Genomic DNA, 25,349 nt, shown 5'->3' with positions numbered 1-25,349 from the left:
GATCTAAGTACTCCATGGGCCAGATCTGGCCCCCAGGATTTGAGTTTGACACCCCTGCTTTAGAGGCTTTTAGTCAAGATCTCCATAACAAGAGTGAGACCCAGCATTGGTCCCCAATTAATGAGCCTTTTGGTGGCTGTGATCTCACCCAACTTGGCTATTCACCCTATAGAGTGGTACAACAATTCTACTTCTCGGGGTGCAGACATAAGAGAAATTATCTGATATTGGAGGCTTTGCCAAACAGATAAAGATCTTATACTTATTTGGGGGACAGAAAGTGTTTTGATATTTTAAAGAATCATGAACAGTGTCTGTTTTACTGAATTTTTAACAGCTAATGTTTCTGTGGGTTATTTTTAAGTAGGATTTTCCCTTTTTCTAAAACTTTTTATTTTATTTGAAAAAAATTAAAATCTAAAAGTCTTTAACACTTAATACAATTAACTATAGAGAAATATTTGTGGGAAAACAGGTATGAATTCTAGGCAAAGCATATTTTAAAAACTAAAGCCATTTTTATTTATCTCTGTATTGGACAACTGTTTTAGTTGACATATGAATGTAAAGATATCTGACTCAAGTCAACAGATTTATTCTGGATTTTTTTTAACAATTCTCCCTTTGTTCTTTATTGAGTAATCTGATTCAATTTGCCTTTTATTGATTAATAATATTTACAGTTCCTATTAAAACCTTTCTTTGCTGATGTAGAATTTGCTTTGCTGTGCATGGTACTGAAATGCAAATGGAAGAAAAGAGCAAGCAGGAATAGTAATAGCAATAGCACTTAGAATTATATAGGAAATAGTATTGGATTGAAACATCTACGCTTTAATTGTATTACTGCTGGTCCAAAATGTATGTGCTGCTGATGTTCAAAGAAACACGAACATTAGTTTGTTTTTTGTGTGAAAGTATAGTCAAACCTCAGTTCAGTTCATCAAGAATAACATCATAATTTGAAAAAAAAAAAGGATGATTCCTTTTTTATCCCAACTCAGAGGTCTACTAGTTACTATTTTGACTCAATTTCTGGAAAACAGTGAGCTGCCTCAGTGCACGTTTCTTTTTTGGATGGAGTAAAATTGAAGGCTAAATAGGGTGACGTAAAGCATAGCAATTTGCAGCTAGTTTTTGAAGCAACATCAGCAACTGTCCATTGGGAGCCTCTTGCTATGTCATGTTCTCATAAGAGTGAGAACAAACTGAAGTTCATATTATAACAGAGAATGGCCTCACACTGTTTTGTACATAACAGCCTCACCCTCCTGTCTTTAGTTCACTGGAAAACACACTGTATGTTGATAAGTAGCACAGCAGTATTTTTAGAGAGTAATCTTATCATTATTTGAGTACAGCAAGACACCAAGAATCTAATCTCTACTTGTTAAGTGAAGGTCATTCCAGAGAGGATATAAACTGTTTAAAAATGATCAGGATAATGAAAATAGAATTTGTTATTTAATATGTATTGCTTATTATGAATTGAAATGTTTCCAAATTACAGGAGACCCAAAACTAAATGGGGTGGTACTTAAATAAGACTATGGAACAATTCCCCGCCCCCAGCAATATCGAAATGAGGTATCTTGATCTATCTTAGCAAAACCATCTCAGTTAGAAGCCATCTAGGGAAATGCATCAGTCTAATTGTGTGGAATCAAATAAAGCAAGGTATTAAGGTCTCTCAGGACCTTGGACAGATCCTTTAGGCAGGTCCCCCCCCCCCAACTTGGGAAGTTGTCCCAGCAGGATGAAAGGATTTTTAATATGAATATCTTCTTTTACCTACTTCCTCTGAAAAATGAGCTGTATCTCTTAAAGGTCTAATGATATATTTTGTACTTAGAATATGTGGTGATGAAGACTGAAGATCCCAGTAGAGTCATGTTAACTTGGCCAAATGATGCCCATCACAACAAATCATATTCTTATCTGGGGCAAGAATGAGAAATAATCTCCAGAAAGCAACAGGAATTAAGTGATCAGTGGGACACCCACTAGAACTTCATCTTAATAAATCATGTATTGCTGTTATTCTTAACAATTTGTTGTTGTTTTTTTTGGTTGGGATATTAGGGCTAGAATGGCCTTTTATTTTATATCAGATAAACCTGTAGATATTCAGGAGAGAAAATGGAAATTAGAAAAAGCAGAGTTGATGGTGGTATTTGGTAGGAAAAATGAAGGTTTTAAACTGTTGATTCTAAGAAATATAGAGTTGTGATATTAGCATTTTATTTAATTCATAAACTGTTTTGAGAGGACACTGCAGAAGACATCCAGGCAAATGGAAATGACTCCAAATTTTTTGTTATATAATTTTTCTTAATTTTCTGTTCCAGGAACAAGAAGATCCTAACAAGCTTGCTACAAGCTGGCCAGACTATTATATTGATCGCATCAATTCCATGGCAGCAGTAAGTAGCCTCTTTACCCTCTAGAAATTGTTGTCTTGATCAATCTAACTCTGCTTGATCTTTTCATCTGCCCTAGTGCTGTTGGAGAGCCTGATTCTTGGGAATAATCCAGCTTCCCCACCTTTCTACATTTTCCTAAATTGTAAATAGTCACAAAGCTTTTAAGCCAATGGTGCAGCTACTACCAACTCAAGCATTGCCCCAGGCTTTCTGTGGCATGTCAAGGATAGTAGTCCAAAATTGTGTTGGTCAAAACGTATTTAAGGAGAATTTCAGGAGTCCTAAGGCTTTAGAGTATTCTTTTTCTGTTTAAATCTCCTAAATCATGTAAAAATGAAAAAAAAAACAACCTCTGAAGTTTGGCCTTACTTGGAAAAAGGGAATCAGAAAAGAACCTATGCCTCCCAATAAACAATTTTGCACTCCAACTCTAAGCTCTTAAATTTGTGGAGAGAAACGAAAAATGAAGATGCTAGCTAGGACATCGTTTCTATCCTTCCATATTCTTTTAAAGAGGGCAAAGCAGCATGCCTTTATCTCTATTTATATTTTTTAAACTTAAAAAAGGCTACTTCACTAATCTTCGATAACAGAATAATAGAGTTGAAGTGACCTTGGAAGTCTTCTACTCCAAACCCCTGCACAAGCGGCAGACCCTATACCATTCCAGGCAAATTGTTGTCTAGTATCTTTTTAAAAGCCTCCAGGAAAATAGGCATGTTTTGGTAGTTCTTAGGAATCGCTTCTCTCATCTTGTTCTGAAACACATGAAACATTTGGTGGAATAGACCTTTGTATTTCTGTGTGTACTTATAAACATATGATAATAATTATTACTGCCATCTTTTCTTCCTCCACTTCCAGCAATATAAAATGGTGAACAGTTCAGGCATTCTTCTTTCTGCCTTCAGTAGCCTGAACTTAATAATGCAAGCCCCTTTCCTGCTTGATGAGAAGAAAGAAAAGTTACTTTTACACCACTATGTTGCTTTTGGAAACTTGTCAGTACTTGTACTCCAAGATATATTCATTTTGTTAGAAAGGTTTGCAAATGAATGACTGAAGCTACTCTTTAGCACACTGACTACCCTGAACCTATGATGTGTGTGTGTCAAAGGCCAACAAGACAGCTGTTATGCATTTAAATTTCATAATTTAGAAATAATTTACTTGGAACATAACAGCTTGATGGAGCAGAAAAGAAAATACATCTTTCAGCACACCTAACTCCACTTTGGATAACTTTCAGTTCAACCCACTTCTATAAACAATGGGGACAAAGAACAGGCAATGCATGAAGGTTAATGTATAGGCAGTTGCTATAACAATGACGTCAGATGTTTCCACTTTCCTTGGTCAGGTGTCAGAGTCACTGGATGAGGAGGTTTGCTGTTGTTGTTTTTTAAAAATACATTCACAAATTAGCTCTAAGTTATTTGATACTGGGGATATGTGGCTGTTCCATCTTTATGGATAAATCCCCCCCAAAAAGGCTGGTAGGAATAAGATTAGTTCCTTAATGGCAGCCACTACTGGAGAGAGATTATTTTATTTTATTTATTTATTTATTTTGTCAAACACAACAATATATATAAGTATAAGCATGAAATAACCACACAAATTGAATACAACCAAAGGGAATATTAGGACAGGAACGGTAGTCACGCTGGTGCTCGTATGCACACCCCTTACAGACCTCTTAGGAATGGGGTGAGGTAACTGTAGACAGTCTTTGGTTAAAGTTTTGGGGATTTGGGGATGAGACCACGGAGTCAGGTCCAGGCATTCCAGGCATTAACAACTCTGTTACTGAAGTCATATTTTCTACAATCAAGATTGGAGTGGTTCACTTTAAGTTTAAATCTATTATCTATAAGAGTATTTTGGGGTGATTGGTTTTTGCAATGTTTAAATGTCATTTTGACAGAACTCTTAAGTGTTCAGTAACAATAATTCTAAGACAAAATAATATTTCACTATAACCTTACTGGCAAAGGGCAGAGGGTACTTGCAAATGAGCTAAGAGAAGAAATATTACTTAATAGAATAAAGCACAGATTAAGATCCCTTTATTTTCTGAAAAACCTTCCACTGAGATTGGTTTCTCCAACTTGATTGGGCAGGTAGTGCTTGATTAATCTTGAATTACTCAGTAATTGCATCTCTTCTACTGTTGTGCATTCATAACTCTTCCATGGTCTCATCCAAACAGATGCAGACTCTCTATGCTTTTGATGAAGAAGAAACAGAAATGAGGAATAAAATAGTTGAAGACTTGAAAACAGCTCTGCGAACTCAGCCCATGAGGTATGTCATATATTTTGCTTCCATTTGTCAGATGCTTCTTAGGTTAGAACTATCAACTATCTGTCATGGAAAAAAATATAAGATACAAGATAATCCCTTCCCTTGTTCTCAAAATATCATGTAGAGAACACCAGGCTAATTGAAGATAATTTTTAATTTCTCTTGGTATAACATTTTAAAATGGAGCTTAGAAAGTAGTCGGTCACCTTCTTTCTTTAAGTAGATCTAAGATCAGATCTCAAACAATTATATACAGTACATTTCCCTTTCTAAATTTATGTCTTCGTTGTCACCTTCCACCTGAACTATACTGAATATTAAAAATCTTTTCCCCCCCGTCTCTAGTAATTTTTTTTTTGACCTACAAATTCTTCTACCTTTCTGATAATCTAGTTGATGCTTTCATATGTTAACTCCGTACACTTTCTTTCTCCCCATTGCTTAAATCTTTAAAAGTCTAATGGCTTTTAAAATTCTAATATTTTATTACTACCACTATGGGAAATGCTGACCTTCTAATATATGAAATGAGAGAAATAGAAGGAAACATGGGAAGTTTCTACGTAGAACTTGATATAATCTGAACTCCTGCTAAATTCCATTTGTGTAGGCTATACATAGTTGTTGCACAGGATAAATCTCATCAGGTAGAATCCTGAAATGTTAGCATAAAATATTAGGCAATCTACTTTTAGTTTTCTGCATGAATCACTAGAGTTGCACAGAGATTTGTAGTCAAACAATTGCTCTTCATTTTGGTCCAGTACTTCCATGATAGAATCTTTCTATCAGAGATGGAGAAGTCACAGAGGACATGTTTTCTTCTATGGCTAATGTGAAGTTTTTAAAAACAATGATACAGTACTGCAAATTATTGATTAATCAGCACATCAACCTTTTTTGTCCCAATAAGTTATTCCATAATAGGCAGTGGATAGTGTGGACAATTTTTCTACTTGCCATGCTAAAAATGTCCGTAACATGTATACCATATATAGTTTCCTATCATCCTTTTCTATCATGCCAGGAAAGACATTACTAATAGGACTGGCTTTTTTTCTGAAACCTTTTGGAGTTCATTTGGAATTTTTTCCAGATAAGTCCAGCATTACTTTGGCTAAAGACCTCTGACAGCAGGCATTTATTTCCTTTGTTTATAACAGCTGTAATGAGTGTCGTCAGCAGCAGCCACAAAGTATCACATAAAGTCTTTGCTTCTAAATTGCTGGCTGCAACCCTGAGGGCTTATCCTTTTTTTCTTTTCTTCTTTTTTAGCAATTGCCAAGCCAAATTTCAAGTTAAGTCTCATAGCTCAACTGATTCCACGGACTCAGTTTGCTTATTGCAGGATTGACTATATGCCAACACACATTACCTAAGCCAATTCGGTGTTTAATGGAAAATAGAGGTCCTTGTGGCTCTATCCAGTCCTTTTTGATAGAAAGTCCCCCAAGATATTGGTCTTGGAACCAAAGAAGGACGGTTGCTACATTTTGTAATGCCAGTTCAAAAGCCTTATAATCACACCTCTGGCTGAACCTGGAATAGCAATAAACTTGCCTTAGTGTTCATATTTGAATATCTGGCAAAATTGAATATGTTTATGGCATACACTCACCCATAAAATTAATTTTATGAAGTGTTTATGTAGCTTGCTAGCTGATTCTGTTGTAATTAGGTTTGTATCATTCTTTGCCAAAGAGAAGTCAAACTTTGCACTTAGGACACCTCATTTGCAGCTCAGAAATAATCACAACATATTAAACACATCTGCAGAATCTTTCCTGTTTCCAACATCACCCTTGGACATCGGTGGTAGAAAACTTGAAGCAGAGGGAGGAGGTAATCTTCCTGTATATCTCATACAAGCCTTTCAAGTGACTTAGCGGCTGAATTTTGAACTTTCACCAAATATTTCCAACGTGTTTCTACATTTGGTCCAGAGATGTTCTTGACATTAAGGCTTTGTAGATCTTCAAAGGCCATTTTGCTTCATCAGAGATCCAGTGCAAACTAGCTAAATAAGCAATGCCATGCAGAGAGGAAGTTTAGTAAGAATTATGAGCCAGATTATCATTGCCTTGATGCCTCTTCTTGGTGCCTTGAGGTTGTAAAACACAGTTCTGCAAGGGACTTTGCTGCTCGTCAAGACAGATCACCTATAGCTGTTGATTGGATTTGTTCTTTTTTATTTGATTCAATGATGTCTCTTAAGTAAGAAGAAATTTGGGCATGTAAGTAGCTGGCCATATTCTAGAAATAAAAAAAAGTCTGTATCAATTGTACTGGAGGGATTCTCCTGGGTGTTTAGTGAAATTCCATTGTTCTTTCAGATGGTAGTTATATGGCCACAAGAGGCACCAGATTAATAGAACAGCCTTTTTTTCCTTTGTAAGAAGAGTTTGAGTTCCAAATTGAATTCAGATGTGTTTTGGTAGAGTGAATGGGTCATTTGGTATGAAAGGTAGATTTTTACAATAAAGTTGATTTTTAATAGGAGCCGTTGTACATATCTCCAAGTCTGGTACAACTGAACTGTAGAAATGCTTTAGCAATTAGAGCCAATTCAGCAATTACAAAGCATTCAGTCACACTGCTCAGGGAAGATCTGACAATAACATGAAAGGAACAATTGGAAGAGAGTGAAGATTTCCTTGTGAGTCGGTTTTAACCATCAGCAACTATGATTATAAAAATATCAGGTTTTGAAACCCAGGGGAAAATGTGTAGTGCCGCTTCTGTTAATCATCAGTTACCTTGGCAAGTCAGGATGTTGTGGAAAAGAAAAAGTTCTAAATAGAATAGGCGAAACTTAGCTGGACTTTTGTTAAAGAGTGAACAAAATGGAAAACTATCAAGAAAACTTGTTTTCTTTTAGCCAAGAAATACTTCCATCATCTAGCTGATTTAAAAAAAGTTGTTGGAAAATGTGTGTTTTATTTTAGCATGCCTTTGTCTTATTCTTCTCATGACCTCTGGTAGATGGAACCTATTTCAATCCATATTTTAGGTGGGATATAAGACCAGGATTTTTCAATGGTGAACCATGTTCCTTGATCATAATATTTGAAGTAAAAATGGAATGGAATAGCAGCTGCCAGTTAGGTTTAAGATTTGCAGGGCAAATTAATTATGACATTCCTTTTTCACAGAATGTGATATGAATGAAACTCAAAGAAATGATTCTGTAGGACATTTTTAAACCCTGTGTCCATAAATAACACAAATTTTGTTAGGCAAGAATTTCATTGTGAATAATATGCCAGTGACTCTATTCCAAAAAGTGGATGCGGTAAACAAAAAACTAAATACGTTTTTATCGAAACTAAACATAAATTTAATTTCAAGATGCATGCTTGACTACAGTTGTTGAAAACATAAGTGTCATTTGTTGGAGTAGGAGCAACCTTGTTCAAATTGCAATGGTTGGGTTCACAAAACAGAGCAAAACTTTAAAAAAACTGACCCAGATTGGATCCTAAAAAAATCTGTATGATGGCTTGGCACAATATGCATATGCAGATAGTTTTTGGAGTTTGTAGAATAATTGTAAAGTATAGAAATATCCAAGCTAAGCGCTTCAGTCAATTAAAGTCTTACCATTTTCTACAAGAAAAATAAGAACACAAACACATCCTAAGATGGAGAATCATAGTTTTCCAGGTTATAGAAGAAACAATAGCTCCCAAATAGGCATATTGCCTATTGGGTTTTCAAGAACTGAAGGTTTTCTGGGTGAGACCCCCAGAAGGTAACACCAAATGCCACTATTGTGTGTCCTTTCCTTTGAAGCACGTGGGAATGTTGTTCTGCAAATTAGTTTTGAAAGAATGCTTTGCTTAGGGCATTGAAGCTAAGTCCCCCTGTGAAAGCTTTCCTAGAAGGGAAAGAAAACCATTCTATCATAACTTTTTCTTGGCTGTCTTAAGTTTTCCTCAAATAGATTTTTCTCCTCTCTGAAAAGCATTGAGTGATGTTTTTCCTTATCTGAAAACCCATCCATAGGTGAAAAACAGCAAAGAAATGTTAAGATGAAAATGTTACTTAAATGCCAAGACTGTAAGTCACACAAAGCAACAGTTACCTTTTTTGGGAAATGAGAAATGCAATCCTGGAACTGGAAAGCCAAAACTAACAATAGACAAGCAAATCATTGCCATCTTCATACTCTTTCATTGCTTATGCCAATGAAGGTTGGAAAGAATGCTATCCCAAAGTGATTTTTATATCCTGGCCATTTAATGCATTTCTGTCTAACCATTTGTGGTATGTGTTTGCTCTTAAGCTTTGTTTGTTCTCAAAGACTAATTTTAAAGTTCAGGCTTGAACAGGTACCAAACCTCAAACTAAATCTCTTGATACTCTGTAAAGCTTTGGTTTTCTCCAGACCTTCAACCAGTGAGATAAAGTTACTAAAGAGATAAGCTACGCAAGGAATCTGCCCCCAATATTACATAGTTTCTCTATGTTATATAGCTATTCCAGGTTTCTATTATTTGATGCATTTTGTTCATATGCATTGGAAGCTCAAGTAAATTTTATAAACAATATTGTTTTATGGTCTCATCTTACGGAAATACTGCAAAGTGATCTGATATTGGGAGCCGCATGATTTGTGCCAAATTTTAAAACTCCAAATATATGAAACAGACCTACATATTTGCACAGTTATGCCCCAAATGGTTGTTTCATGGAAATTGTATTGGTTCCATCTTAGATTTGAATAGTTTTGTTCTGCTGCAGGCCATTTGAAATGTACCTCTCAGTACCATTTTTTTTTTGAAATTCATTTTTGAAATTTATTTATAGACTACTTTAGGCTAGAAGAGATATATTGTCACACATTTGAATTTAACAAGGGATATTTGTTGAGTTTTGATTTTTTATCATCTTAAAGTAGATGTTCCATTATTGGAGGTTTCAAGAAAAGATTGGACAACCATTTGTCCGGGATGGTATAAGGACTGCTGCCTTGAGCAGGGGCTTCGAATAGAAGACCTCCAAAGTCCCTTCCAGCCCTGTGATTCTATGATTTTAAAGTCGTCCATTTTTGCATCCATTACCACAAATTTAACTCTACACTAGACCAACCAAAAAATATTGTTCAGACTGTTTTTTGATTGTGTGTTGCAGAAATTTTCAGCAGGGATTCCATGGATGCATCATTTCCCAGATTATTAACTCCTTTCTTGTAGGTCTATATAAAGTGGCCATGCCTTACCATGTCTTGTTTAATTAAGTACACCGAAGCAGCTCCTTCAAGTAGCATTGGCAAATGAAAGCTCAGCCATTCAGTTCCATGAGTGGTATAGCCATCTCTGTATCACTAGCAAGTACCGGTATCATGAGGTTAGGTGTCATGACTATCCATGTTCTTAAATCTATGTAGTACTATAATGATGCAGGAAAAGATCAGCCATTGCGAACAGTGGAATAGAAAAAAAAATGAAATTCTGAAAGGTCAAAGATTACTAAAGTTTCCATTTGTTGTAGGGTGTGGTACAAACTTAAATACTGCTTGGGTTTTTATTCTGTAAGTATTTATAAGACACAGAGGGAGAGTTTGAGTGTGTGTGTGTGTGTTCCACAGAGGTCTAGGGGACTTTTAACAAATCAAAGTAAAACACATCATTTTAAACTATAGAAATAGAAAACGCATGATAGCAAGAGAGAAAAACAGTAGCAAACAAATATTATTCAATAGCATATGATAAAAATAGCATGTGATAAAAACACTAAAGAGGATTAGAACTCAAGGCCTTCCTAAAAATAAGCCATCACTAGCTCCTGGAAGATTGTTGGTGAACAAATGAAATGTGTCTCCCAAGAGGAATTCTAAAATGTTTATACAACAATCCAAAAATCTCTCTCGGGCAATGTAGGAATTCACAAGAGACTCAGAACTTACAAAGGAAATCCTGATATGCAGGGCAGATTCATTTTGGGGAAACTGGTCCTTCACAGATCAGGATGCTACCTTTTCAGGTTCTGTACATAACTGCATATGGAGCTTCAGGCTTTCCTCTCCTTCTCAAATTGTCAATTATACCAGAATTTCAGCATTCCTGTATGGTATATTTAAGATGTAAGAATGAATTGGGGAAATTTGGGGATATAGCCATCTTACAAGGTTAGAACCATTTTAAAAAGATACTATTTTAATATAATGTGGAAGAGTTAAGAAGGCTGTTTTGGGGATCGGTGGACTCTCGGACTCGCACGATATCATTTTACCCCAAGCAGTGCACTGCCAGCAGCTGTCATCTTGAATTTATTGAACTGTGCCTGGAAACAAATTAGAACAAACAAATTATACATTTGAATAAAAAAAGGTACCTTGTTTCCAGATAAATATTTTAAGTGTCAGTAAGTAATTTTCTCTTATTTTCTCTTGTCCGTATATCCTATGATAAATTATTTATGAGTATGATTTTTTCCCCCTTTCCCACTTTATTAGGTACATAATATGGTTGGAAAAATGCCTATTTTGAGCTACATTCATAGCTTACTGTATAATGTCATGGTTGCGATAGCCATTTTTCTAACAGATCTTAGTGAATACTGGCTAATCTAAAAGAAAGATTTAAATATAGATTTTTCCCTTGAGTTTGACTATTGAGGATAAAATCATTTTTTATTTGTAAAGAAGCATATTCTAAAGAGAATTTTCAGCCAATGGCAACTTTAAATTCTCATAAATAAGGAAAATGTAACTATATGTAGATAAATAGTGGGCAATAGTATTTTTTCTGTTTTAGTAGATGATCTGCAGTTTAAAATCAACTTGGTACATGTTTTTAATTTTCATATTCTGTTGACAGAAAAGTAAACTTTAATATATAAAATATACTGGGCATTCTTTGATTTTCATGACTCAGCAAAGAAATACAAAATCAGGTAGTTTGTCGGACATGAGTTTCTATTACTTTTTCCATCAGTATTTCAACCAAACAACTGACCGACAGGGAGGACAGTATGTTAGTTATTTTCTGGCATAGAAAGAGGATGCTTAGATGTGGTCAAAAGGCTATTAATAAGCTGAAATGGCTTTGGGAAGAAGACAGCAAGTATTGCTCAAACCTTTATCCTTGTGGAAATTGTTTTGTTAGGTCACGTGAGTCATTGTTTTTTCAAATTATGTTATTTCAAGTCATTTAAATCTTGAAATGTTGGATCCATAATGCAGTTTCTCTTTGTAGCAAAAAGCAGAGGGTGCTGAACAAATTTTATTCCACATAAACATCTGCCTCCATAAAAGGGTTTGCTCAGATCCTCAGCTTTGTACACTTTAGAGGAGGGGTGTCAAACTCATGGCACATGGGCCGGATGCGTCACACACTGGCCACGCCCATGCTCAGTTTAGTGAGAGAGAAAAAGTCATGATAGGTCTTGTGACAACGCCGTGACGATGCATGTTTGACATCTTTGCTTTAGAGTTTCCCAAATTAAGAGAAAAGGCAATTTGGTTCTTTTATTAATCTGGCACCATTTAAGCAAAGTGCCTTCATTGTCCTTTTTCTTTCCTATCTCTGAACAGATTCGTAGTAAGATTTATTGAGCTGGATGGCCTGAGCTGCTTGCTGAACTTTTTGAAGAGTATGGACTATGAAACCTCTGAAAGCCGTATACATACATCCGTTATAGGATGCATCAAGGCTCTGATGAACAACTCCCAAGGACGAGCCCATGTTCTAGCCCACCCAGAAAGCATCAATATAATTTCGCAGAGTTTACGGACGGAGAACATCAAGACCAAGATTGCTGTGCTGGAGATCCTTGGGGCTGTTTGCTTAGTGCCAGGAGGTCACAAAAAGGTTCTGCAGGCCATGCTTCATTACCAGGTCTACGCAGCAGAGAGAACAAGATTCCAGGTAAAATTGATGAATTGAGCAAGATGACCTGTAGAGCTGGTTCTTTGCGTAAAATAGGATCAATTGATCAAAGTAGAGCAGGACTTGGGAGGTCTTCTAGTCCAACCCCCTGCTCAAGCAGGAGACCCTATACCATTTCAGATACGTGGCTGTCCAGTCTTTTCTTGAAAACCTCCAGTGATGAAGCCCCTACAACTTCTGAAGGCAAGCTGCTCCACTAGTTAATTGTCCTCACTGTTAGGAAATTTCTCCCTTATTTCCAGGTTGTTTCTCTCCTTGGTTAGTTTCCGTCCTTTGTTTCATGTCTTGCCTTTTGATTGCTTTGGAAAATAAGTTGACCCCCTCTTCTTTGTGGCAGCCCCTCAAACTGAAATATCATGTCCCCAGTACTCCTTTCTTCTAGACTGTCCATATCAAGTCTAGGAGGATATTTGTATTATTTCGTTTAATAATTTTGCATATCTTAACTTCACAATACTACTCAAGAGAGACATTTCACCTAGTGTATGAAATCAATAATATGTGAATTTCTCACTCTGTTTGTGAGAATTGTGGTCCAGTGTGCTGAGCTAGACCATTTCAGTGTATAGTAGGCAAAAGAACAACTGACATAAAATGGTCAATCATATACTAATTGTTTTTCAGGAAAAAAGAAAGGAAGAAAAACTAATGAAGCTTCTCTTCCCCCTCTCTTCTAGGCTTTTTACACCAATTTAACTTTTATCTTTTCTGAACCGATTGATAGCTATCTAGCTTTTCTGTCTTTTCATAGAATAAAAATGGATGCGAGAGACATTTTTCTAAATAAAAGTGATGCCACAGGTTTTATGACTTAGTAACTTTCTAAGTTACTATAAAGGACGCAATGTTGTGGTCAGGAGCTCCTGAAAGAAACTTTTTTTCTTTTTCTAGGCTTCATTATGATAATATACTTTTGAGTTAAGGAGGCCTTAAGGAATTAGACTATGTATTATTGCTCTGTGACTTCCTTAATTCAGCCATCTATTTTCCTAGACTTGTTTAAAGAACCAGTGACATGTCCAACTCATCGTGACCCAATGGACAATGTTCATCCAGGCCTTCCTGTCCCTCTACCATCCTCTGGAGTCCATTTAAGCTCACTCCTACTGCTGCAGTGACTCCATCCAGCCACCTCATTCTCTGTCGTCCCTTTCTTCTTTTGCCCTCAATCTTTTTCAGCATTAGGCTCTTCTCCAGGGAGTCCTTCCTTCTCATTAGGTGGCCAAAGTATTTCAGCTTCATCTTCAGGATCTGGCCTTCTAAAGAGCAGTCAGGGTTGATCTCCTCTAGAACTGACTTGTTTGTTCGCTTGCAGTCCAAGGGACTCGCAGGAGTCTTCTCCAGCACCAGAGTTCAAAGGCCTCAATTCTTTGGCGCTCAGCCTTTCTTATGGTCCAACTTTCACAGCCATACAGTGCAACTGGGAAAACCATAGCTTTGACTATACGCACTTTTGTTGGCAGGGTGATGTCTCTGCTTTTTAGTATGCTTGATATGATAGTGTTTTAAATCAATTATCTAAATATATTTTGAGATTTGGATTAACTTCTTACTCGAAGTATGGACAGAGAATTGTGAGAAATTATAATAGTTTTCTGGATAAAGGGGTAAGTTATGAAACATACAGAAATTTTATCAGAAACTTATAAAAAATTTATCAGAAAAATGTCTTCATAATGTTCAGCTGTAGCAGTTACATCTTATGTATATTATAGAGACAGCATCATTGCTAAGGAATTTATAATTGATATCTCTCATTTTTATGTTATATTTATAACCAAAGGTATGCAAATATCTAGGAAATCCTTTAACTCCCCGTTGACATTTTAGAAGGAAATTCCTCCTGTCATCTAGGCAATATCATTTAGATTTGCCCAGAGAATGTAATATTCCACAGGGCTTGAAACTTGCTGAGTTAAGTTAATTCCAGTCAGTCATCATAGGTCTCCCTGCCCCTTCCCTTAGCTATTAACTATTCATCCTCAAACATCAGCCCTGATGTTTTACAAGTGGCTATTTGGCACTGACAGCAAAAGTGTTATTAATATTCTTCCTGAATAATAAAAATTAATGATGAAAAATCCTCTCAGCCAAAATGACAAAGAAGTGAAAACACTGAGTAGAAGGAATTTTTTTTATTTGGCTTTCTTAGTCTCCGATTGAAGAGGAAATTGTGGGTTAATATTTCCAAGGAGGAAACATTTGAAACTCTTTCCCTTCCTAGATGAATAAAATGAATATGTCTATCCAGTATCTTCTTCCAATCTAGAAATTCTCTTATTAAGTAATAAGCACAAATATCGTCTGTTCCACTCAGCATGGTCAATCATCTCCCTTTTTACATATGTATATAAGTACATGTATGTGAATGTGTATTACAGATGCCAGAATGGAGACTTATTCCTTGATATATGGCTTGTACACTGCGGACTTTTGCAATAGTGCTTTCATCAGTGTATTATTTTTTTAACCTGAAGAATGATTAGCACAAATCATCCCTCAAAATCTTAATAATGTAGATTTTTAATGTCTATTATACGTCCTTAATATAGAATAGCTACCTCAAACAGTCATTCACATACGCGAATAAGTGGGAACAAAGAATTCAGCTAATGCTTTCAATTTTGAAAAGCATGCATGATTATTTGTCTTGATGTCTAAATACCCAGAAAGACAAGAAGAATTCATTTCCATTACAAGGGAGAAAATAACATAGTATGAACGCTTCCTAACATATGGGCTGTTATGCTGAAAATAAGATCTACTCTGGGGAAAAAGCCAACAGTTACATTGTAAGCCCCATGATCCTCTGAATAGTAGGCTATCAATTTTTTAAAAACAAACAGGAAATATCTCACTTCAAGGTTGATTGCTGAGCATTAAAAGGATAACAGTACCTAGGCTATCCTCCAGAGTTGGGATAGATAATCTCCAGATGTTTTTGAATGCAACTCCCACATTGGCTTGAAGTGAAGGGTACGATTTTACCTATCCTTGCTCTGTAGTCTCAACTTTTCATTCTAAATTTAAATGGAATTAAATGCATCATGTTGTTCAGGCACAATCCAAGAATGCTATCTAGAAACAGGGGAAAAAGATAAAGCAGACAATTAGCAATACTGATTTGCTTAATTACTGTGATTGAATAGAATACACTGAGATATGCAATACATTATTGTAGTCATAGCTACAAGCCACAGTAGCTTGGTTCATACAAAATAGATATAGCCAAACCCAACCCAACCCAACCCATAGTGACCTAATGCAGCAAATAATGATTGGGAGACTAAATGGAAGAAAAGAATAAATAAATAAATAACAATAGCACTTACACTTCTATACTGCTTTATAGTGCTTTACAGCAGTCTCTTAAATGGTTTACAGAGTCAGCATATTGCCCCCAAACAATCTGGGTCCTTTTTTTACTGACTTCGGAAGAATGGATGGTCAGGATTGAACTCCTGGCAGTGAGCAGAATCACCTGCAATACTGCATTCTAATTACTGTGCCACCACAGCTCCAGTTGATTAAAGCTATCCAGTTGATTCCATCGGGGTTAAAAATCATGCACTGTATTGTATGAACCCTAGTTAACTACCCAAACCCATTGAAGCATCTGAACAGATTTCATGGTCTTGAAAAAAATTAATTATCCTATAATATAATTTTGTCCATTCCATCTCAATAACAGAATAACAGAGCTGGAAAGGAATCTTGGAGAGCTTCTCCTTCCGCTCAAGCAGGAAACCTTATACCATTTTAGATAAACAGTGTTGAATTTCTTCTTAAAAGCCTCCATTGTTGGAGCACCCACAACTTCTGGAAATTTATTTAATGATAAATAAATAAATTACTACCATGTCTTGCTATTACCACTTCTCTTGCTTTACAGACTCTACTCAATGAGCTAGACCGAAGCATGGGGAGATATCGTGATGAAGTGAACCTAAAAACAGCCATCATGTCCTTTATTAATGCTGTATTGAATGCAGGTAGTGGAGAGGTGAGTATATGTGCTGAATTTCTTTTAATCTCTGTCATTTCTGTCATTAAGACAGAAATGTCATTAATCTCTGCCGACTCCCTGACCTCCGGACCTTTAAGCGCGAGCTTAAGACTTTCTTGTTCCATCGTGCAGGGTTGGCCTCATTGCAATTTTAACATGGGTGGTTTTATTAGGGTTATTTAATAATTTTATTAGTTTTTAAAATTATTGGGCCAATTTTGAATTAGATTTTTAATAATGTTTTTAAAGTTTGTTTCGGTGCGATTTTATCTTGGCTGTAAACCACTCTGAGTCTTCGGAGAAGGGCGGTATAGAAATGTGATAAATTAATTAATTAATTAATTAATTAATTAATTAATTAATTAAATCTCTGAAAATAGCTGGCAGAATTTTGTGACATAATTAATTCTTCTCTAAATTCTCTAAACTATATTTCCAGGACTTGAATCTGAGGGTTTGTTTGTTTTTTCTTTTTAGGACAACTTGGAATTCCGATTGCACCTACGATACGAGTTTCTAATGCTGGGTATTCAGCCTGTTATTGACAAACTCAGAGGACATGAAAATGCAACATTGGACAGGTGAAGCAAAAGATTACGTTGTAATGACAAATATATAGTCTTCTAATTCAATTTAATATAGCATAACGTGGTCATTTAAAGAAACATATATTTCAGATCACATATAATGTACATGTTCTGGCACCTCACAATTGACATCAACAATTTCAATTGTACAGCTAGCACAACAGAACTGAAGTTTTATCAATATTTTGTACTGTTTCCTGAGGAATCAGTATGGTTTGGATACCAACAAACTCTAAATATGGAGACTTACTAAATGCATGGGAACTTGAATATGTACAGTCTACATGGATATTAAACTATCAGTTTAGAACTAAATATTGAGCAGGGTTGCCTTTCAGTTGTTCTGGAAGCTGCAGTTGGTATAGAATACTATAGCTAGACTGTTGAAGGGAGTAACATAGTGTAAACGTATTTTAGTTATTCCAAAGTTTGCTACTTAGTGATGTTTAAAATGCTTGCATAAAGATTAAATTGAGTCTGACTTAAGAGCTTTTGGAGGTTATTACTTGCAAGTTAGCCTATTCCTTCCAAGGAAGGATACTGTTTTGACAGCACATTTGCTAGAATATATATTGGTGTTCTTAATGCAGATGTTTTGGCCATGGAATTACCAGTTCAGTTATTGTTAATATCAAGCCTTGTAAACTTTTGGCTGCCAGCTGAAATCTTCTTTGTTTACCCAGGTTCTTTTAATTGAATCAAGGCTGTGATATTTCTTGTTATCTTATTTTCTCCTATTTGAATGTTTTATGATTGGATCATATTTTACCTTCCCACTTCATCACTATATTTCTCTCTGAGAATAAATAAATCTGCATGCTATATATTTAACGTTAATCCTTAGATGATTATCTCAGTTGATGCCAACTTATAACTTTTAGTTGTCTCTCAGTTGATCTTATTCTGTGGTTCAAATGGCAGTTTCAATTTTTCAAGATACCATCTGCCTTATGCTTAAAACTAAATAAGCACATTGATCTAGTTTTGCTTTTTATTATGTTATGAAAATGTAGGGCCCCCAATCCACATTGATTTAAGGGCATCATATCAAATTTGGAAACTAATTCCAACTGAGTTCACATCATTATGAATAACATAGAGATGATGAAAATGTTTATTTTTCCTCTAGGCACTTAGATTTCTTTGAGATGGTTCGAAATGAAGATGACTTGGAACTTGCAAAGAGGTTTGAAATGGTGGGTGTTTTTGCTTTTGCTGCTAAGAACTGTTAGTTTGCCTTAGCTACTACAATAAATATACCAGATTTTTCTGTGGGACAAAGGCACAGTTTTCATATAACTAAAGAAAAATGAGATGTTTTCTTTCTTATATATACAGAATAAAATGTATAACAAGGATTATTTTTTTAAAAAAAAGTTATCTGATCATTAAGTTAATTCAGATATTGTCATGAGCCCGTCATTTAACTGGACTATTATGGCAGCAATGGCTTAAAATGCCACAATTTGATTTTTGTTCATTTTCACATTTATATTTTGGGTCTTAGGAATATTTCTTGATTATCAATAGTTTGCTGGTCCAGATTGCTTAATATGCTTTGCTCACTTAAGGAATAAAAGACACTGAATGATCCCAGAGTCCTTTTCCAATACAGTTTTCTTTATCTCTATTTTAGATCTGCCATCTTTATATTCTGAAGTTCTGTATCTGTCTTTGCTCTTAGGCTCTGACCACCTAAAATGGCCTTTTGCGGGATAAAATGTGTCCCTACAATTTGGGTGTTTGTACATTTGCTGTTCCAATTCCACACAGCTTTAATTTGATACCCCCAACTTCTGTCCACTTTTAAGGGGCTTTAGATCTAATGCTGAATTCAGCACCATGAATCTTAGGATCTCAGTGGACAGCTCCTTGCTTCTCTTTGAAGCAAGCACCTGCTGCAGCCTAGCCCTTTAGTCCTCAATGGAGACCTTTTTTTTTTTATTTGAAGCCTGGAAGGTCTAAACATGTACTCAGTATATCAAAGTCACACTACATTACACTACACTGGAATTATTCACATGATTGCGCTTACTGATTCTTTTTTAAAAAGGCAAGGACATGTTCTAATGTTATGGATGTGTACCCATAAGTGCTACAATAATTCCCATCTCCTGTAGTGTTAGTGGACAGACAGTGTAGACCAGTGTCAAACTCACGTCATCACAGTGGCATCATGTGATGTATTGGGACTTTTTCCCCCTTTGCTAAACCGACGTGGGAACGGCCAGTGTGTGACGCATCCGATCCACAGGCCAGGAGTTTGACAGCCCTGGTGTACACATAAACAACATTCATTGTCAGATGTAAGCCCAGTAAAATATTGTTGCATGAAAATAAGGATAGGTTTTCAAATAACAGTAATAGAATAGAATATAGAAGTTACCAAATATTTTGTCAGGTAAGATAAAAAGCTAAATATGCTCTATAATATAAGATAAAAGATGTTATAGATGTTCTATAATAAGTTTGTGAGCAGAGCAACATGAATGTCATCTATTCTGAGGATATGAAAACTTGCTATAGTATTTTTTTCCCAAAAGCCTATCTAATTTTACATGTATCTTATTCCAAGCACAATAGATTCAATACAGTGTCTTCTTTTTTTAATATACGGTAGATATTTTCCCAATTCTTTAGTTTTTAATAGCAAAAGTAACATATGCATTCTTAATATTAGCAACTGGAAAAATTTGTTAATCCAGGGACTATTACTGGAGTATATTGAATCTATTTTGTCCACAACACTGGACACACCACACAACTTTTTGTTTGAAAAATATATTTCAAGAAATCATCAAACCACTTGTATTCCAGAAGTAAATGGAAATTTCCATAATTTGCTAGGTCAATCCATCCCCAAACTGATGCATTTTGTGTATCCCTTCTTAATGTATGTTATTGGCTTGTTTTAGATTAGGTAACTCTGACCATAACAAAAATAAAGATAAATTGTGACATCTTCTAGTAATTATCTATAATGTAGTAAGATACTTTCTTTTCCTTCTGGGAATAACCTGGTAGGTGTGAGTGGATCCACCGTTAAGTAGGCATCCCAGTGTCGAGTAGCATTCTAACTGGCATGGGTCTAGCAATAGATACCCTCTCCAATAGCCAAACTGAGTTTCAAAAGTGTCACAAATTATTATTTTCTCTTTAAAATGTGGCATTTTATTCTCATATGCAGACATCATATAATGCAGCAAATGCAAGGCATAAGCAAGAGATTTCAGTCTCTTGACAAGCATAGATGTTGATAGTTGTTTTCCACAAACTAATATAATATCACCTTATTCTGCTCACCTTTTTACGCTCTGAAATTTATGTCTTTCATGATTTGGCTCCTTAGTTTAAAATATGCCTCATGATGATATTTTTTTATTACATTTTTTGTTTGCCTTTCTCTGTATTCTTTTGTAGGTACATATTGACACAAAAAGCGCCTCACAGATGTTTGAACTGATCAAGAAGAAGTTGAAGCACACAGATGCTTACCCCTATTTACTGTCTGTACTCCAGCACTGCTTACAAATGCCTTGTAAGTAGATCATTCCTTCTCACAATCAAAGGGAAAGTGCTGTGGTATATAAGAAGAAAGTTAGTTGGTAGAGCTAATGATCCATGAGGCTGGTGCCAAAAATGTATCCCCTTCTAATTTCATAATACAGTGTGTTGGATTATTACCACATTTTACCATATTACCATTAGCTAGTCTGGTCTAGTGGTTAAGGTGCTAGGCTAGAAAGCAGGAGACCATGAGTTCAAGTCCCATTTTAGCTATGCAAGCCAGCTGGGTGGCTTTGGGCCTGTCGGCCTAAGCCACCTCACAGAGTTATAGTTGTGGGGAAAATAGGAGGCGGAAGATGTGTTGGATATGTTCGCTGTCTGGAGTTATTGGTATACAAACAAATAAAATCTTTAGTGTTTTGGTATGGACTGTAATATCACACCATTGTGGTATTACAACATAGAACACTACAATATTACAAAAAAGCATAAAGTCATCTTACTGAAGCAAAATGAACATTGATTTTTTTTTCTTCAGCTAGCAGTTTTCCAGTTCCTTGTAGTAGGAATGTTTTTCAACTTTGTTTGAATCCTAAAATGAAGCTGATCTGGACAGATTCAAGGGATAGTCTCATGAAGAAAAGATCCTCTGAAGTGGCAAAAACTGAAGCTTTATTAAATTTCTTTACAGATTTGGATATTGGTTAAGACCAAAAAAAACAAACAGGCAGTATCTTCTGGGAGATACTGATGGGAGAAGAGTTGGAAAGCTACATGAGGTGGAGAGTTAGATGGGAAGAGAGAGTAGGGGTATAGTCTTAGTAAGGTTCTCCCATTACAGTGTTTTGAAGATAGAAAGGTAAATTAATATTTTCTGAAACTACTCTGCTATTCACTGCTGTGTATTACTTTTTTATCCCCAAAGCAGGAAAGATAAAGGTTTGGGTAGAATCTGTGAGCCTTGCAAGAACTATATCTCATTTAAATAGAGATAACATAACAAGGGGAAAATCTATATTCCCATAGACAGCACGGAATGGAACAGTCAGGAGCATTTTCACACCTGGAAAAATAGACCAACTTATTAAAATATTGGTGGAGCATACTTCTTCAATCAAATAATCTTGTCTTTTGCATTTCATTTTCCTGATCACTAGGGCAAGATACATGGCATCCTTATATCTCGTTGTTGCCAAAACAATCTTAGCAGGTGCCTTGGCATGCATCTTGTGATGTGTGATAGCAAAGCACTTATTCTTACACACTTAATCATAATCAGAGGTTTTATAATAAACCAGTACATCCTATCTTTAGTGTGCAGTAGCTGTGGAGTACTATAATATGATTTCCCTTCCGGTTCTCCAGCTAGAACCACTTAATCAGAGGTCCAGAAGAAAATGGTTCAGATACAAATTGATTAGTGGCTGCAAAATAGATCCTAGTACTACTTTTCCAAGAAAGGATAGGAAGATATGACCCGTTATTCTTTTGCAAAGTTGGAAACTAATTCATTTGACAATTTTGATCTTCTGGGAAGCTGATTACTCATACATTCTGACCATGCAGCATGGATTATCTCTCAGACTCACCATTTCCATACAGCTAAAAGGAAGGTAGAGATAGATTAGCTCACTACAGAATATTTGCCTGTAGACAGCTGGCTTTCCCAGAGCACGTTTTCCTGTTCCCACTTAAGTTCCCATCCCCCCAAACATGAAGCAGCCATTTCTTGCTTAACAAGCAATAAAAAGAGAAATGTTGGATGAAGTCCATCTGGAAACAAAGTTCAACTTGATTAAATTATTAGATTTTTTTTCTTTTTTAAAGGAACAAGAAAGAACGTTTGTGTTAAGAGTCGGAGATATGCAGGTTCCACTCTTAATTAACACAGAATCTTGATGAAAAACAAAACGCTGGCCAGATGAACACTCTTGTTATACTATGGGAAATTCACAGAAAATATTTCATCCCCATCTTACTTCATGGGAACTGATAAATAAAAAGTTCTCAAGCCCTAATTGGAAAAGCAAATTAGCAATTTCTCTGAAGTATATTATACAAATTAGGGAATATTAAATTTATTTAATCATCTAGCAACAACTAAATATTTTTTTTCTTTTGGAGTTAGCCACTCAAATTTAATCAAAGGCGCTGAGAGCAAATATACAGTTATTGACCTTTTGCAGCCCACTTTAAAATTTTGGCTTGACATGTTCAACACATTAATGCAGAGTGGAACTGGGTCTATTGGCCGCACTTTTCTGCCTCATGTTTGCGTGTCTGAAGGCCAAATAGTTATATCACAGGTGTCGAACTCACGGTGTCACATTGCCCTCACATGACATTTCACAATGTTTTTTCCCCGTTGTGGAGCTGGGGTGTGTGCGGCCTGCACATGATGCATACGGCCCACGGGCCACCAGTTCACACCCCTGACTATACATATATAAATAGTCCTTGATTTATGACCACAACTGAACTCAAAATTTCTGTTGCTAAGGGAGAGAGTTGTTAAGTGAATTTTGCCCCATGTTATGACCTTTCTTGCCACAGTTGTTAAGTGAATCACTGCAGTTGTTAAAGTAACACGGTTATTAAGTGTATCTGGTGTCCCCATTGACTTTGCTTGTCAGAAGGTCACAAGAGGTGATCACATGACCCTGGGATACTGCAAAAGTCATAAATATAAGTCAGTTGCCAAGCATCTGGATTTTGACCATGAAGATGCACAACATGAAAAACGGTCAGAATGGCATTTTGTTCCATTCCAAAGTGCCATTGTAACTTTGAACAGTCACTAAACGAACTGTTGTAAATCAGGGACCGCCTGTACTATAGATATACATCAGAAATAAGGAATATGGTGCCAATTTTCATGCTTTGGACTTTAGCTGCTGTCAGTCTAAGCTAGAATAAATCAATGAATTAAAAAAAAAAACCTTCTAGAAGGAATCAAAGCATCTTCTCTAACTTACTACCATATAAATCTCTTCAGCTTGTTTTCAACCTGAAATTGAAAATGAACAATACTATTGGCAAGCAGAAGCTGCATATATAACAGCATCTATGTGGTTTAATTAAAATGTTGGGCAAGAACTAAAGTGTTCCCCAAAATTATTTGGTGTGGGTGTGTGTGTGGGTGTGAATGGGAGGGAGGAAAGGAGGGAGGGAGGGAGAGGTAAATATGTTACCCTTACCAGAGTTCAGATGAAGGTAGTTTGGATGAATATAAAAAAATTCTTTAAGTGAAAAATAGTAATTTGAAGAATTTTTTTTAATCTTATTTGGTCATTGCAGGACTATTTCAAATATTCAGGCTTATGATCCATAATCCTCAGGTCAAGAACTGAAGTGTGCAATAGTTTATTTTTAATTTTAAAAAGGACTTACATAAGAGGGAATACTTAGCAGGCTCTGTTTTTCATTTCAGAGATTCTTCCCCTTTTTTCAATTAAATTTACTGGGAAAATTTCCATAAGGTGGAACTTATTGGCCACTTAGGTATTCATGCTTTGGGATAACTTGAATATCTTTCTATAATTCTTTCTTTGGAAGTCATAAAAAAGCATAGGAGATGGATAATAGAAATTCATTTATTTTTAAGCATTATTCATTTTTTATTTCACATTATCTCTGGGAAACCAAGTTTTCCTGTCATTTTGAGTTTATAATCAAGTGAGAACTAATCCTAAGCAAAGGAAAACTGAAGTAAGTTTGTAAATACAGCCACAGTTTCACTTAGCAACTACTTTATTCAATGCCTGAGTTGCTGGTCCGAATTGTGGTCACTAAGTAAATGAGGATTACTTGTAAATACATTTTTCACATGTGCTCATTTATAATATTCAAAGAAATTGCTTTCTGGGGCTTGTGATTAGATCTCTGAGTTTCCTTACTGGTGTTTGTGATTGCAGATAAAAGAAATGGAGGAACTTTTCAACAATGGCAACTTTTAGACAGGATACTGCAGCAAATTGTTCTTCAGGATGAACGAGGGAATGACCCAGATGTATCTACTTTGGAAAACTTCAATGTCAAGAACATCATTAAGATGTAAGAAGCATGAAAACTGGGACTGGATTTTATTCACACAATGTGTTTAAGATAAGAGCCCCTTCATATATAAAGTTTCATCTATGTAGAAATAAAGATTAGTCAAAATAATGTCTATGTTTTAGCTCAGTAAAATTTGCATTAAACTATACTATAACATTTTGCAACAGAGAGTTAACTTTATCTAAAAGGCTAACAGCAATAACAAGAAATGAGCTTAGAAGTGAGCTTATTATGCTATTAGTTCCTAATATGTTCCTATTCTTCTACGAATATTTCTATTTAATTTTTGGGGGAAATGGGCTTTAAATAATCTGACTTGATCTTCATTCAGGTTGGTAAATGAAAACGAAGTGAAACAATGGAGAGATCAAGCAGAGAAATTCCGGAAAGGTATGTGATTATTTCAGAGTTGGGGAAAAAATGGAATTTAGACATGTAACTTCAGGTAATCTAGAAAAGGACAAAGCTCAGGGAACGTGTTTTCTTGTATTACCGGTTTACCGATGATAAAGAGCAGCTGACAATGCCTTTTAACATTAGACTGATCTCCCTATTCTGAGTGCCACTCTCA

General features: G+C 35.7%; 1 protein-coding gene across 6 annotated transcripts in view; it reads left to right on the top strand.

The window, feature by feature from the left end:
- Positions 1-25,349, top strand: part of DAAM2 (dishevelled associated activator of morphogenesis 2) — a 265,206-nt gene that overhangs the window by 139,972 nt on the left and 99,885 nt on the right. For all 6 annotated transcript variants that reach the window (XM_058166227.1, XM_058166137.1, XM_058166318.1 and 3 more), the window contains exons 4-12: positions 2,349-2,423; positions 4,636-4,730; positions 12,268-12,601; positions 16,515-16,625; positions 17,106-17,209; positions 18,345-18,411; positions 20,636-20,753; positions 24,637-24,775; positions 25,110-25,168. In XM_058166227.1, the coding sequence (XP_058022210.1) occupies positions 2,349-2,423; positions 4,636-4,730; positions 12,268-12,601; positions 16,515-16,625; positions 17,106-17,209; positions 18,345-18,411; positions 20,636-20,753; positions 24,637-24,775; positions 25,110-25,168 (1,102 nt within the window). The remainder of the gene's footprint in view (positions 1-2,348; positions 2,424-4,635; positions 4,731-12,267; positions 12,602-16,514; positions 16,626-17,105; positions 17,210-18,344; positions 18,412-20,635; positions 20,754-24,636; positions 24,776-25,109; positions 25,169-25,349) is intronic.

This window comes from Ahaetulla prasina, chromosome 1, assembly GCF_028640845.1.
Source record: "Ahaetulla prasina isolate Xishuangbanna chromosome 1, ASM2864084v1, whole genome shotgun sequence".
Lineage (NCBI taxonomy): Eukaryota > Metazoa > Chordata > Lepidosauria > Squamata > Colubridae > Ahaetulla > Ahaetulla prasina.
The sequence above is the reverse complement of the archived record's forward strand: the minus strand, read 5'-3'. Positions and strand labels throughout refer to the sequence as shown.